Below are 14,327 nucleotides of genomic sequence, written 5' to 3' on the forward strand. Positions count from 1 at the left end.
GAACCACAGGAGAAATCTTAGCCAACATCAAAGAAGCAAACTGAAAAAGAAGCTGTGAGAAAAATAACCTCCCAACAGAGTGGGATCAGAGTCTTAAGTAATAAACATGGTTGTATCTGAAGAGTTCACAGTATAAATTTAAGAATCAGAAGGTTTCTGTCTCTCTAGTTTCCTCTGACCTTTTCTGTGGAGAGGTCTGTCTCACTGTCGTGTTTCTTCTGTGTGAAGACGATGGTGAAGACAGCGTGGGACCTGCTGCTGGTTTCATTCATGTTGGTGGCGGCCACAGTTCTGCAGGTTAGCACACATGACCATAATTAGTTAGGGAAATTACAAAACGCATGTGAATGTTACAAACTGAGCACTTATACATTTTTTTCCCCTTTTATAATTATTCAGAATTATTAACGCTAAATTCATGGTTTTGGCTATTACTGGAGTTATCATCCCTGGATTTTACGTCTATTAGGGTGAATTGGGTCTATGGGATTACTTTGTGTGGCGGCGGTGGATAATACTTTGAGGACACCAAACTCAAATGCACAAAGCTCGCTCAGCAGAATAGTCAGAGGGGAGATACGGGCTTTACATGCCATGTTCTAGAAATAAGCCTTCTGAGTCAGCACAGGAAGATTAAGGCAGGGTTGACTCCTCCCTGCAGGAGCTCTCGTGATTTACGCACACACAGACACACACACGCGTGTATAAATTACATGCACTCAAGCTTTAAAACATATTTCACTGAGAAATGGAGAAACAGAGATAAATCTGATGATCCAAATTATTTTTTATCTCAGCAGCAATTTTTGATCTAAATGATCTCCTTCTTCTGCAAGTGTAGGTTATCATTTCATTACAGTCTTCAATGCCACGATAACTCCCCTCCCTTCCCACAATCTGAGAGTGATTTCAGGGCTGAGCTTACCTGGCCTTGTTGCCTGCATCCATCAGGTCAGCGATGTCTGTGTAGGAGGTGACGGCCAGCTTGGACAGGTCCTCCACGTAGGGGCCAAGTAGAGGGTGTTCTCGCACTCGTAGGTTCCCTTTGTTTTTGGGATTGAGCAAGTCTCGCACCCGTTCACAGTAGATCTCCATGTAACTAACCTAGAAAAAGGTTAAAAGAAGGTTTTGAAATATTTGGTCAAGTAGCACCATGGCAACGATACAAAGCAATAACCCAAGGCTGAATAACGTAAAACGGGTATTTCTAACATGTTCTTATTCTAACAGCCTATCTACCATAGAATCCCATGTGCATAAATAAACGAAATAGTCAGATTAAACTGTTGAGGAAACTCAGCATCTTTGACCCTTTTATTGATGTCTGAGCTTTACCAGAGGTTTATGCCGATACACTGGCTCGACAATGAGAGATTACAGATGGTAAAACAGTCGGAGACTCACCTCCACTGAGTAAGAGAGCTCATCTTTGTTGCAGTCATCATTGATTTTCTCGAATAGATCTTCACAAAGCTGGGAGGCAAAAAACAGAAGACAGGTTATTGCAAATTAAGAGCAAGTGGAGATGTGAGAGGCAAGAACATTAGGGAGGAGATCTGCTGACCAAATAAACAAAAACAGGATCTGTACAGGTTATCAATATGTTTGGCAGGGGAGACTCAAGCACTGAACACTGTGATGACCAAAATACAAAATTTGTAATGCCATTATAATGTCTATCAGAGCAATAAAGTCAAATTGTCTTGGTGGTCGAGGGCATGTTTGGTACAACAGTGAATCTTGAGCTTTAATCTGGACCATGCAACACTTTTTATTTTTCATTTTCATTTTTCATTATAACTACAATCAGAAGTAGAAGGTATACAAATAAGTGGAGCTTCAGTTTTATCATTTTGTTTAACTGGTAGACTTTTATTTGTGCTTTATAAAAACTGACTGAGACTATGACTCGGGGGTTGTGTTAAACATTCATTCAATTCAATCATCTAAGTGAATGAGACTAATAAACACTAGAGACTACAAGACAGGAGCTACTTTAATAGTACATAAAATACAGTGTGCAAAGTCAGTGTCTTAATCTCTGTGATGTAATTCAGTAAATCAAAAAGATGTGTTGTAGAACAAACCATGGGAATGATTCCTTCCTGGCCCTCCTCTTGCTTGCCCATCATTGTGTAGGATTTGCCAGCTCCTGTCTGGCCGTAAGCAAAGATGCAAACATTGTAGCCCTCAAAAGCGTGCTGCAGCATTTCTTTGCCAATATCGTTGAACACAAGGTTCTGTGACGCAAAGCTGGGGTCTTCCGGCTGTACAGAAGACAGAGAGGTTACTAACAGAATCAATTCATGGTATTTCAAACTAACACACTCTCATTTGTTAGTGGAAAAGAGAAAATGTTCAAACTCACCGTAGTGTGTGACCAGTATGAGTAATCGAAACTGAACGTCTTTGCGGGTTCCTTTGGGGCTTTGGGGTTGAGAATAGCTGTGGAGGAGGAACAAAATTAGTAATGAGGTTGATAACGTCTAACAGTTACTCCTATGTTCTTGTAGTTTTATATTAAAATCATCGTCTGTCATCTACTGAATACATTTTTAAGTTTTCCTTCCACCACAATTAACTATCTACCAAAAGCATCTTTGTTGCTGCCAGTCTGGATTATAGCAGGGGATCTTTAAACAAACAAGTCACTGAAACTGAAGTTTTTCTCCTGGTCTTGTGATTGCTTTACATGCTCACTGAAACTGACTTTGTTTTCCATTTTTTTGCAAATTTTCTTTCTCTTGCTTGCCAATTTGCTTTTATTACTCTTAACCTAGTTAGATGATTTAAGGTCAGTAACAACCAACAAAACTCCCATTCATATATTTCTTCAAGTCCTGAAAAACACTTTTAGTTCCTCAATCAGAGAAACAACAGTGATATATTTGGAACTCAGGGTCACATGAACCAGTGGTGGACGATGAGCCATTCACTATTTTTGAGAACTGCAACTGCTGTGTCAAGTTTTACCAAACACAAGATCTTTATCCAGCATTTTAATTCATCATGAGCACTGACAACACAGCAAAATGACAGAGAAAGTGGAGTTTGAGTAGTAACATTGTAGCCTCCTACTAATACATCACGTTCCCCTGTTTATCTGCAATAGAGATGATGACACAATATTTCTTCACCATTCCTTGAGACCACACAGACATTTCTTAATGAGCAAGACTCTGCAGCCATGCCTGGCATGTCATGCCTGTCAACAATACTTGCTGGTACCCTGGGACTAGTGTAGAAGTTTTCCATACCATGCACTGGATAAGTGACGTATGAGAATGAAAAATCACTGTAGGATATTTGTAGATGTTTCTCGTATTATCCATCCTTAACCAAGCTTTTATTGACCTAAGCTGCTTTGATTCAGGGCACATGGGGAGAGTTAGCTCAAGACTTTGCTAAAAAAATGGCTTGAGGGACTAAAGGTAATGGAGGTGCGCTCAAGGGCATAGCGACAATCCAAACAGTGCAACAACAGACAGGAAAGGCAGGGCCAAAGTAAAACTGTGCATCTGTATTTTAAGTAAGAACATTATAATCTGTAGCTAGAGCATTTTCACTTTCACAAGCAAATCTCAAGAGTCAGACACAAAGCAGCCATTAGCTTTGTTTCATGCTATTCTATGCTCAGCTAATGGGCAAATTAAAGCCAGGTCTGCCTGCTCAACATGAGGGTGCTTGAGTGGCTTTTGCATCAAGATGTCCTGGGCTGAGTGCCTTGTGCGTTCAGAGGATTTCAGCACACTTATCAATAATGCAGGAGATGTGGAGAGACAGGGATTGCATATCGCCCTCCATGGGTCACATGCTGAAAGAAAAGCACAACGTGTTCTCAGACAGCAGAGCACTAACGGCTTCATGCTAAATATGTGAAGATTATACCAACTGTCATTGTAATGAAACTTATGTAGCTACAACCTAGCACAGGTTAAAACAATACATTTTTCAGATCCCTACAAACAGACCTATAACAGGTTAAGGTGCACAGGCAGAGCAGAAGCTTCCATAATGGGCACTGGAAGAAGATACAGCAGGACAGGTGGCTATATAAAGCCCAATTTCACCTTTGACCTGCCTCCAAAGGGAAATTGGAGCCAGGGCATGAAGAACTGAAGGGGGATTTACGTTACCAGTGACCCTCTATTCTCCTTTCCAGGAATAATCTACTGTGGCTATTAATGAAGGGGCAGCCTAAGCTCTGATTCACTGTTGATCAGGCAACTTAGCAGTAAAAACAGAAAGATGATGAGACAGTGGACTGACTGTGACAAACTGGCTTTACTGGGAATCACAGCTGTGTGCAAGCAAGAACAGACAGGATGAGAGCTTTCTAATCTCTGAGTCTGTCCATTTCCTGATTGGTTGAGGTCTATCGTCAGAGACAGGGGTGGATGTGATGGTGTATCTAGAAACATCAACTACATGGTGGCAGAAAGTGGGAGACCGCTCAACTGCTTAAGGTGAATCATGCTCATGACGTGCCATGATTGTCTCATTCAAATGCCCACTCGATTGCTCTCATAACAGATAGCTGCTTCAACCATGTCATCCTTGGATCTTAATTACCTCCCCACTTGCGGGGATAAAGGAAGTCAATTCCGTGTTCATACCGTTTATGCAAAACAGTGAGGTTAAATGAAAGAGCAAAATGACTGCATTTAACAGGCTGCGTAATATTGGACATCAGTCATTGATTTCACCTTCTACACTTTCACATGTAGATCACACATTCAAACAGAATCAATTTGAAGCACAGATATTATTAGTCTAATGCACACAGGTGTCAATTAAGATTAAGATTAAATTTCCTTTATTAATCCCACCAGGGGGAAATTCTTATTACACTCATTTTTACATTTTTATACATGCAGTTTAACCAATGAGGACTTCCTCTGTTTTCCATTTATAGTAAATATTCCCACCAGACCAGAGTCACATCCTGGACGTCAAATGGCAGAGGCATTCTGCTGCCTAATAAACAACGTCATCACTCCGTCTTTCTCAACCATGGTAACAGGTATAGGAACAGATTGTGGTTGCCATAACAACCTCAACTTGGCACAGGAGGGGAAGATGCGGCACACTGCGTTCTGTCCTCTCCTGCCTCAAGCATCTCCCATTACTGTGGATATATAAACTATTTATTCAGGAGTAATTTCAGGATTCAAATCCTTTAAAAATCCTTAAATACACATTAAGGCACTGTGTGAAAAGCTTTAGGATTTGTAACTAAGACATTAAGCTACTTATCATGTCAGACTCCACAGGCAATAATAGAAATGACTTTTACTGGACAAAAAACCTTTTCAATACGTTGTAAATAGAAAATTTAATAACAAGAATATTGTCATGAAGCACAAAAGACAAACACTATCAAAGTGTGACAGAATGTATGCATTTATTCCCTGCATATCACAACACTGAGGAAGTTTTTTGAATATCAACCCCTCCCGCTTTCCTGGCTATGTTTTTACCATCATTCAAAAGCACCAAAATAATCTTTAAAAAACATTATCAGCAAAAGAGCAACATACTGGACTGTTTTATTATAGTATTATCACCAACACACACAAAAATCCAAATATTTGTTTTTACTCAATGATCCAGCATTGTCTTTTCACTTCCTGTTCTCCAGAATATAGGACTGACAGCGAAACTCCACAGGAGCTCTCCGGTTTTAACTAACCAGATCCTTCTATCTAAATAACATCACACAGCTGGTTATAACCGGCAGACATTTTGTACTCTAACGTTCAACATGGGGCCTATAATCCGGTCAGGAAAGCAGAGACAACTCTCAGTAATTAGGATGTTATGAGGTCTCGGCGCACCAGATGGGTCCTACAAACTAGCCCCCGTTCACCTGAGACAAGCAGGGAAGCAGAGTGTAAAATGGCTGAGCATCCTCTCTCTTCCAGTAAATCTGTAAGAACCTGATAAACACTGATCGATGCCTGCCCGTGATTGCAGGAAGGCCAAGAAGTGGCTAAATAAATGCATGTATGACATGCAAAGGGAAACAAGTGGATGAACTACAGAGGCACTCAGAGAAACAATAGAATCGTGATTACCCATGTGTGCTTCTTTCAGCCAGACAGGAATTTTAATGGCTTTCCTCTGTATGTATATGGGCAGCAGTGTGATGTAACAGCTGAGTTCTGAAGATACTATTTCATCTATTCCCTCACAGGGCTGCTATTTTCTACTCAACACACACCAACAGTAACAAACAGCTCCAACGATGTGTATCTTTTTCATTTTATATTGAATTATGGGACCATAAGATATCAGATTCCTTTCAAAAGGCAGTTACATTAGTAACAATAAATCTAAGCGGGTTATAATTTACCATATTATCAAAGAAATAATAATTATCAATTGTGTTGTATTATACAGGTATGAGAAATACATACAGTATTTTAATCTTGCCCAACCATGGGTTAGCTTTATGCTATCCGATTGTCAAGGGAGAAACTAACGCCATTGCAGCTCGACTGCTGAGTACCTCCATACAACATTACAACTGCACACCTGTGTCACAATTTGTGCATGCAGTTATCCGATGGTTTCTGCATTGATGCCACATCAACAGTAACATGGTTGCTCGGTCTCAGATAGGGAGCAGAAACGAGTGGATGGGTCATATGCTGGGGTGGCCAGAGAAACACTCTGCAAGCTGTATCCAGTGTCTTTAGCAGAGAGAGTGTGATGGCTTGGTTGCCAGGGCTGCGGCACAGGTGACAGAGTTGTCATTGGATGAAGCTCAAAGCTGGAGGCTAAAAGTAGTGTCTGAGCACTGCTGTGCACATTTGACAAACAGCTGAGCTCGTTGCAGCCACAACACAGGACATACAACATATCCAAAACAGAAACCACCATGTGGTATCTTGATTAGACCCTTGGATACAGTGCACTTTCACGTCTGGTCAGGGAGATGCCTTTGGGCCTTTAATTAAAACAAAATCCACAGGGCAATTCGATACTCTTCCTGCTGCCAAGAAATATTGAAACTTTCAGGGCAGGTAGATTGGTTTGTCTAGCCAGGAGACGTGACCTTTCACACCAGAATCCATTTCATCGTCATCGACTCAGACAAATAACCAACTTTCTGTTAATGTCACCAGATGGGCTTCTTCGTCAATTAAACGAACAATTACGGAAACTGTAGGGGAAGGCACTATGTTTGTCCTAATGAATTCTCAGTTTCTTCTCAGAAGGCTGATCACGTACTTTTTCTCTTCCTACTGCAAGAGCAGAGGGAAAAAAAGCAGGAAGACACCAGAACAATGCACTGAATGCAGGGTATTGCAGTTGACAACAGACCCTGCAAAACACATTAGGTAATCTGTTATGACAAGGCTTCATGTGCCCAGTCCGCTCTATCACAATGCCGCTTTTCACACTGCGTTACCCCCCCCCCCCCCCCCCCCCCCCTTTAGAAACAATGTACACTACCTTTATTTATTTATTTTTTAAAGTAACCATAAACTTTTAGTTGGAAAGTGACTCCAGTCAGCTCTATGTAAACTGTGCATTAAAAACAAAGAGCAGAGCAAAATAGCAAAAATCAAGAAACCAGTTTATTGGAAGAAATCAGGTTTGGGCAAGAAATCTGAATATATGATTCATGCACTGAGATAAAAAAACCATGCTTACTTGCAGTAGTCAGATTTAATCCGAACCACAATATACATCCATCTACAATACATTTCGTACATTAGGATTTGTCTCAATTGTGGAAACTAGGTTTCATATTAACATCAGATATCATTAGAAAGGTAACTATAAAAGGTGAAGATGCATGTAAATACAAAATCTTGCAAACTTTGTCTTCTACCCGGAAAATAAATGGTTTGCTCAAAATTCAGAAAAAAATCTACTTTTTTAACTTTTACACGCAAAAGTAAAGAGAGAAAGTGATTCATTAAAATTAATTATGTGTTTTGTTTCCTGTCTAGCGAAAAAGCAGTGGGCCAGGGTGCAGTCCTGGCCCATGTGCCAGCTGTTCTGACTACTGTCTATTTATACAGCAGCAGATGGCGGCTAGTGCTTCACATGCCGACAGACTGTCAGTGACAGGAAGGAATGGACAGATTTCAGCCGCCCAAACCTTTCCGCCAAACTCAAAGCCAAACCATACATTGCTCCCAGCCCAGAGACACTGATAGCTAGCAAGTCAGCGAGTGCCTTTGATATTAGCAGCTCACGCAGACTCACTGAGTCCATAATAACAAAGACGTTTCTAGAAGCCACCAGACAGAGGAAACATGCTAAGCCAGCATGGCTCCATTCAGAGGCTGAACAAACACAGAACTACAACAAAGAGAGAGATGTCAGGCAGTCTCTCAGGGGCATGACATGGGTTGTTAAACCCACAAGGCACATAGAACTGGCATAAAATCAGACATGAGATATATATACAAATTACATGCCGCACATGCAAGTGTAATGACTCAAGTGTTGAACCAGATTCTCGAAGTGTCTACTAACTTGTCAAATGAACATATTTGTTGTTTGCACCTCAATGCTAACATTTAAAAAAAGATGATACAGGATCGTCAGAGTTTTCAGCTGTTGTCACAGCTCATAGAGGTGAATTGCTTCTCATGGATCAGGTCCAAGGAGGATATTCTCCTCTTTGCAGGTGCTGCTTCAAATGTCGAAGGTCTTTCCCAACACATCCTGTGTCATGGAAAGCTAAAGAAATACCTCCACTTTAGAGGAGTCTGCTATTTCCCAGTTAAAAATAACACTTATGTACAAACAAAATTTACATTTCAAACTTTCTCAAGTTAAACTTTTAACAATGAATTTTAGGGAACTGGGTCTGAATATGATTCATTAGGGGCAATGACAATGCATTTCTTATGTGTTAACATTTTATATCACAATTTAAAATAAATGTTTATTCTCAGGTCCAATTTGGTTATCAACATTATTGGTAATAATACATAATAAATCATTTTAATAAATGAATATGTTCATACAGATAATATGCCATAGTAGTAAAACTTCTCTGCCACAAGAGAGATGCTGATTCCAACAATCCCTGACTTCAAAATGCATGCCTAGTTCTAAAAAGTTTTCCAAATATTAGCCATTGCTGCCCATGTTTACATTGACTAAATATTGAATTCATTTATTTATGTGAAAGCAATGACCAGGAAAATAGTTATTTGCATTCAAATATTAATCTGTTCTTTCAAAACTGTTCCAAATTAGTTTCAAACCTTGAATCATGATTAAACATTGTCTGAAATTTGTCTCAAAACAGCAAACAGATCATCATATGATCTAGGCTGAATGGCTGAGTGTTTACAACAGTGCAGACCGAGCTGTACAAGGGAAATACAGAGCCCCTTACATTCACTGCTCACAAAAGGCACCCATTTTACAGAGCAGTGACCTGGATTTCCCCAGCTAGCCTCTGCTCAGAGACTGAGGTCTCGCTTTAAATGTTTTCTGGCTTTATGTAAGCACCATGACATCAACTCTGGCACATGCATCTGTGAACATCTTTTTGTTTCACCCACATCTTTAAAATAAAAAAAAAGGATCAAAACGAGCTGCATCACTCGTTTGACATGTTCTGTGAAGCCAGAAAACATTAAAGATGAGCACTGACTGATGCCTTGAGCAAATGTCAGATGACTAACACCTTTTATCCAGTGTTTTCTCTGTGGAGAACAAACGTGACGCAAGACATTCTGTGTACCCGTGTGTGCGGTTGTCTGTATGTATTAATGTGTATGCGTGTGTACTACTGATTTCAGTTTTCTGCACAGTATTCAAATAGCAGCACAAGACAATTGCATTTTTGAGAGGCAGATGATTCAGGATCAAGCGTCAACTCAGCTGTCTTATCAGTTTAACTCTCAAAAATAATACACTGCCACCACACCTCATGTTACTCAAAGTGAAATCATGACCACCAGCAAGCTACCCGTGCCTGGACTGCAAAAGCTTTCTAGTTTGTCTCTGAATTCAGCCCTCAGACTGTGGGAGAAAACCAAACAATGGCGTCTGGAAAGAGAGCTGTGTCAGTGAGGGCACAAACACTAAGGAAGCACATTCACTCTCCAGAATGTGGGAAGGTCCAGCCATTTCACCCGACTCAGGCAACAAACCAAAGAGTAGGTACGAGGAGCGAGCCAGGAGTGCCACAACTTTAAAACAAATACACCATTATGTGCTTTTAAGCCGTTCTCTAAAAGTGAAGCCAAAGTGTCTCAATTGCCCCCTGGTGGCTGGATACAGTATAGGTTCACGATTGGTCAAGCGTGTGTATCGGACGGACCTGAATACGGTGGCTACATCCCCCAATCTCTACACTCTCTGGTTCCAAATTACATTGCTGCTGCAATATGTCAACGTTCGTATGCAGGATATTTGGCTTCATTTTTGGAGAAATGCATCGCATATATATCAGCTTGAGGTGATGGTATTTATTTATGTTGTTATTTTGATAGTATTTGTCAACATCAAGGACAGAATTGATGTGATGCATGGGAATACACAGACACACACACACATTCTTAATTCCCAGTCCTCAAAAATCAGGTAGTGATCATTTTGTTCTACCGACTTTACAATCTCTTTAACCCTTTCATCTGTTTGGATTCCTCTGAAAAACTAGGACATATTTTAGTATTTGTCTGCATTTCACCAGATTAATTGTGTTGTTCCACCTTGTTATGTGAGGTAGGGGGGCTGATTTGCCTCTTATCTCTGGCAGTTAGAAACATTAATGGATTTGTTTGGTCTGCAGCCCAGCAGCAAATCGAGCGGAGCCCTCTATAGGAACAGCTCCCTAAGAGCATCAATATCAGGCAAGGGATCCATGCAACAAGATATTTAATTTGGGTCTGATATTTCCATTGTTGCTATTTAAGAGTCCCTTGCAATAATTTCTTTATTTACCAATATTGACATTTAACCCTCAAAAAAATCCTGAAACAATTGAGACAGTGTTTAAAATAACTAAATTATATCATACAATTGATGTGCATTATTTTAATCAGAAAGGGTTTGGCTTTTTTGGAGACACAAAATGCAAGTTAATGACGTTGCATTGACAGACACAGGAATTATAGCTCTTCCTTTATTATCTTAAATGCATGCATTTCTCAGCCACAATCATTAGTAAAATCTCATCATCTGTAGCCAGGCGAGTTTATGTGGTTGCCACCTCACGCTGTCTTACACGTGAATGGTGCTCATGCACGACTTTCACTGTCTCTGCTGCTGTGGCTGTGTTCACATTCCCCCTCCCCCTCTCGACTCAGCTCAGATCCTCTCCTCTCTACCAATCTCCCTTTCTGCAGATGACTCAAACAGTTTCCATTTAGACCCATCACAGGTTGGACTGCAGAAGGAGCCAAAAACAATGACTTTGCAAAGCTGATGTATGGGAAGACATTTAATGAAATAAGATAAGCACTGAAAGACAACTGCACAATCATCACTTAAAGGTCCAGTGTGTAAGATTTAGGTGAAAGGGATCTATTGGCAGAAATTGAATAGTAAATAATCCTATGATGTTTTCACTAATGCGTTTCATGAAAATTGTTCAAATTGTTGTTTTCTTTACCCTAGAATGGGCCCTTTATATTTAAATACTTTATATATACATCAAGGGGCTCCTCTCTACGGAGGCTGCCATGTTTTTTTACAGTTGTTCTAACTACAAACTAAACCTTTTGAGTTTTTATGACAACTGAAGTCTATCACAGGTTCTCTTTCATGTTTGGAAGGGGAGGGTGAGGTGAGGGGTATTCAGCTTCAACTGCATGCAACTTCACCACTAGATACACTGAACCTTTAATGCAAGTATGTTTTGCAAAGGCACCACATGGGCCAAAGATCTGACAGAGGGACACTTTTTTTATAGGAGCATAAAAATGCATCAAACCCAATCTTAAGAAAATCCCTTGTTTTCTATATGTACTGTTTTTCATTAACATCTTTCATTTTAGGACATCTGGAGCTGATCCTCAGGCCCTCTGATGTTTGCAGGGGCCAATATCTCACTGGTGTTACAGCCAGAGGGTAACATCACTTTGCCACCTATGAAGTCCTCCTCTTTGTCTGATGTTTGATATGTGTAAAAAGTAGGTTTCTGTAGATTTCATCAACTTCATGCTACACTGAGGAAGTGTTTGCAATTGAATGATACAGTATCGGGTAGAGCACTAAATCAAAGAGGCATCAAGACTCTACTGTTTAAATATGGGATCAAACTAAAAAGGGAAAAACTGAGTATGTGGTGATGAAGTTATGGAGGAAAACAACAGAAAGAAGCTTGATCAGCAACAAAGCTGGAACCTCAGTTTAGAAAGAGAAGGTATTTATCACTTTCCCCTTTTGACCTGTGCCACATCAAGTGCATTCCAGCATTCAGCCCATCCCTGACGTGCACTGCCATGTTGTGGTTAATTACTCATTTCAAAACACTCTCATGAACCATTTATCATAAATGTGGGTTTGATACAATGACTTACTGAAGAGTGCTGCTGAGGCATATTTACAAAATACCAAGATGGCGGCCAATGATGTGGAGAGGTCTGTTTCTTCTCTGCACACTCCAGTCTGTTTATATTTTCATGATGCTCTGCACTACGTCACATATTTCTTTGCTCCGATTTTAGAAGGGTCTATCCAACTTTTTTTCAGAGGCATTTTGGTCCATAGCTGACGATAGAATTGAAAATTAAATGAGAGGTTTGACAGCACTTTGCTAATGGGAATTAGTCTGGTAATGCCAAGCTAAGAAAGGCCACTGTGGCTCTGTGTCACTTTTGTGATACAAACTGTGATGATGACGTTTGATCTTAACAGTAAAATATAAAAGTAATTGCACAATTTCATTTAATGCAGACATTATGCCTGTCTCATTCAAAGAAGAATTCAATAATTATGATGCTCTGATAAGAGCATCTAGTAATCCTTCAAAACAAACCTGATATTGAGCAAATTAAATGTTGTGGGACTTAGCTCGGTATCTATCCACACATACAACTTGATGAATGCAGCTAAATAGAGCTTGTGATACAAAAAGGAAAGTATATAGAAGAAAGGAGTCACTTTTATTATTTATTTGAAATGTTTTTGGAGCAGAAGGGAACCAATGCTGTTGCCTTGACTACCAAGAATCGAAGACGACGACAAAAAGTAAATGAGAGATATGACAGAGACAGATCTTTGGTATTCTTTCCCACACTCTGACTCATAATTATACATCCTGGTTATTATTTATCAAAAATGTTTACAGAGGTCCCAGCTGCTCTTAATATATATTTTTTTACATTTTGCAAGACAATGCAAGTCACTTTCTGTTATACTGCCATCATAGGTAGTAGTTCTGAAAACTGGCTGTGCTACACAACATGGATTTGTGCCTATGGCCCAGGAGTCCTGTGACGCAGCATGAGCTGAGAACAGACACTGCCTGTCCTCCCTGCTCATTCAGAGTTCCATCAGGAATGTGTAACTCTGTGTAAGTAGTACAAGTCGGTAAATGTGTGTCATTCCATAACAATCTCAGCATGAGGCCATGAGAAATGTAACACCCTGAGCAGTTGTATGTAGGTATGTGTACACCAACAAGGGTCACAGGGATTATGGCAGCAGGGCGTGGCAACCTGAGACAAGACAGCGGATTACTGGTCCTAATCAGGTCAATTGGCCCTGTCTGCAGGGTTCAGCGGTGGGATGACCATTCTTCATCTAAACCCACGCTCCCCACCTTGCTGCCCACTTGTGCTGCCAGCTCTCTCTGCATTGACCACAATTCATTCATACGAGATGGACTCATTGTGGTTTATGCTGTGGTGATGGCCTTCTCTCATGTGTAACTGACACTGGAGCTCAGCTAATTCCCCCTGTAGGATGTTTGTAAGGTCACATCCACTCAGCCTGAACTGAGAGGGGACTCAGCAGAATTGTATCTGAAGTGTGAAGGTTGCATTAACATGGTGACCTTCTGTTTGTTCTAACAATTTATCAATACATTTATTCCAAGCCTTGGTTGTGGATAGCTTTTGATAAGGCATTAAAAATATCACTTCTAACACTATACATTAACACAAATGGAGAAAAAAAGATCATGTAGGAAATACTCTTTTGGGTGTGGTAATGCTCTAATATAAGAGAGGATCTGCTTCTTCTTACGCACTGTGTGAGATGTCTCAACCATCTTTGGTCATACATATGTGAGTGGCTGCTCACTGGCTGACGGGGAACATAAAACATGGGTTATACAACGAGGGATCGATGTGGAGCACACATCAGGGGCTCTGATGAAGTCAGGCTTCGGGTGTCCT

At 40.4% G+C, this 14,327-nt stretch overlaps 1 protein-coding gene across 39 annotated transcripts in view; it reads right to left on the reverse strand.

Moving 5' to 3' along the window:
- Positions 1-14,327, reverse strand: part of kif1b (kinesin family member 1B) — a 54,642-nt gene that overhangs the window by 36,330 nt on the left and 3,985 nt on the right. For all 39 annotated transcript variants that reach the window (XM_020089058.2, XM_069526283.1, XM_020089056.2 and 36 more), the window contains exons 3-7: positions 2,369-2,445; positions 2,088-2,267; positions 1,405-1,473; positions 926-1,104; positions 180-291 (exon numbers count right to left, since the gene is read on the reverse strand). In XM_020089058.2, the coding sequence (XP_019944617.1) occupies positions 180-291; positions 926-1,104; positions 1,405-1,473; positions 2,088-2,267; positions 2,369-2,445 (617 nt within the window). The remainder of the gene's footprint in view (positions 1-179; positions 292-925; positions 1,105-1,404; positions 1,474-2,087; positions 2,268-2,368; positions 2,446-14,327) is intronic.

Source organism: Paralichthys olivaceus, chromosome 6 (genome assembly GCF_024713975.1).
Source record: "Paralichthys olivaceus isolate ysfri-2021 chromosome 6, ASM2471397v2, whole genome shotgun sequence".
Taxonomy (NCBI): domain Eukaryota; kingdom Metazoa; phylum Chordata; class Actinopteri; order Pleuronectiformes; family Paralichthyidae; genus Paralichthys; species Paralichthys olivaceus.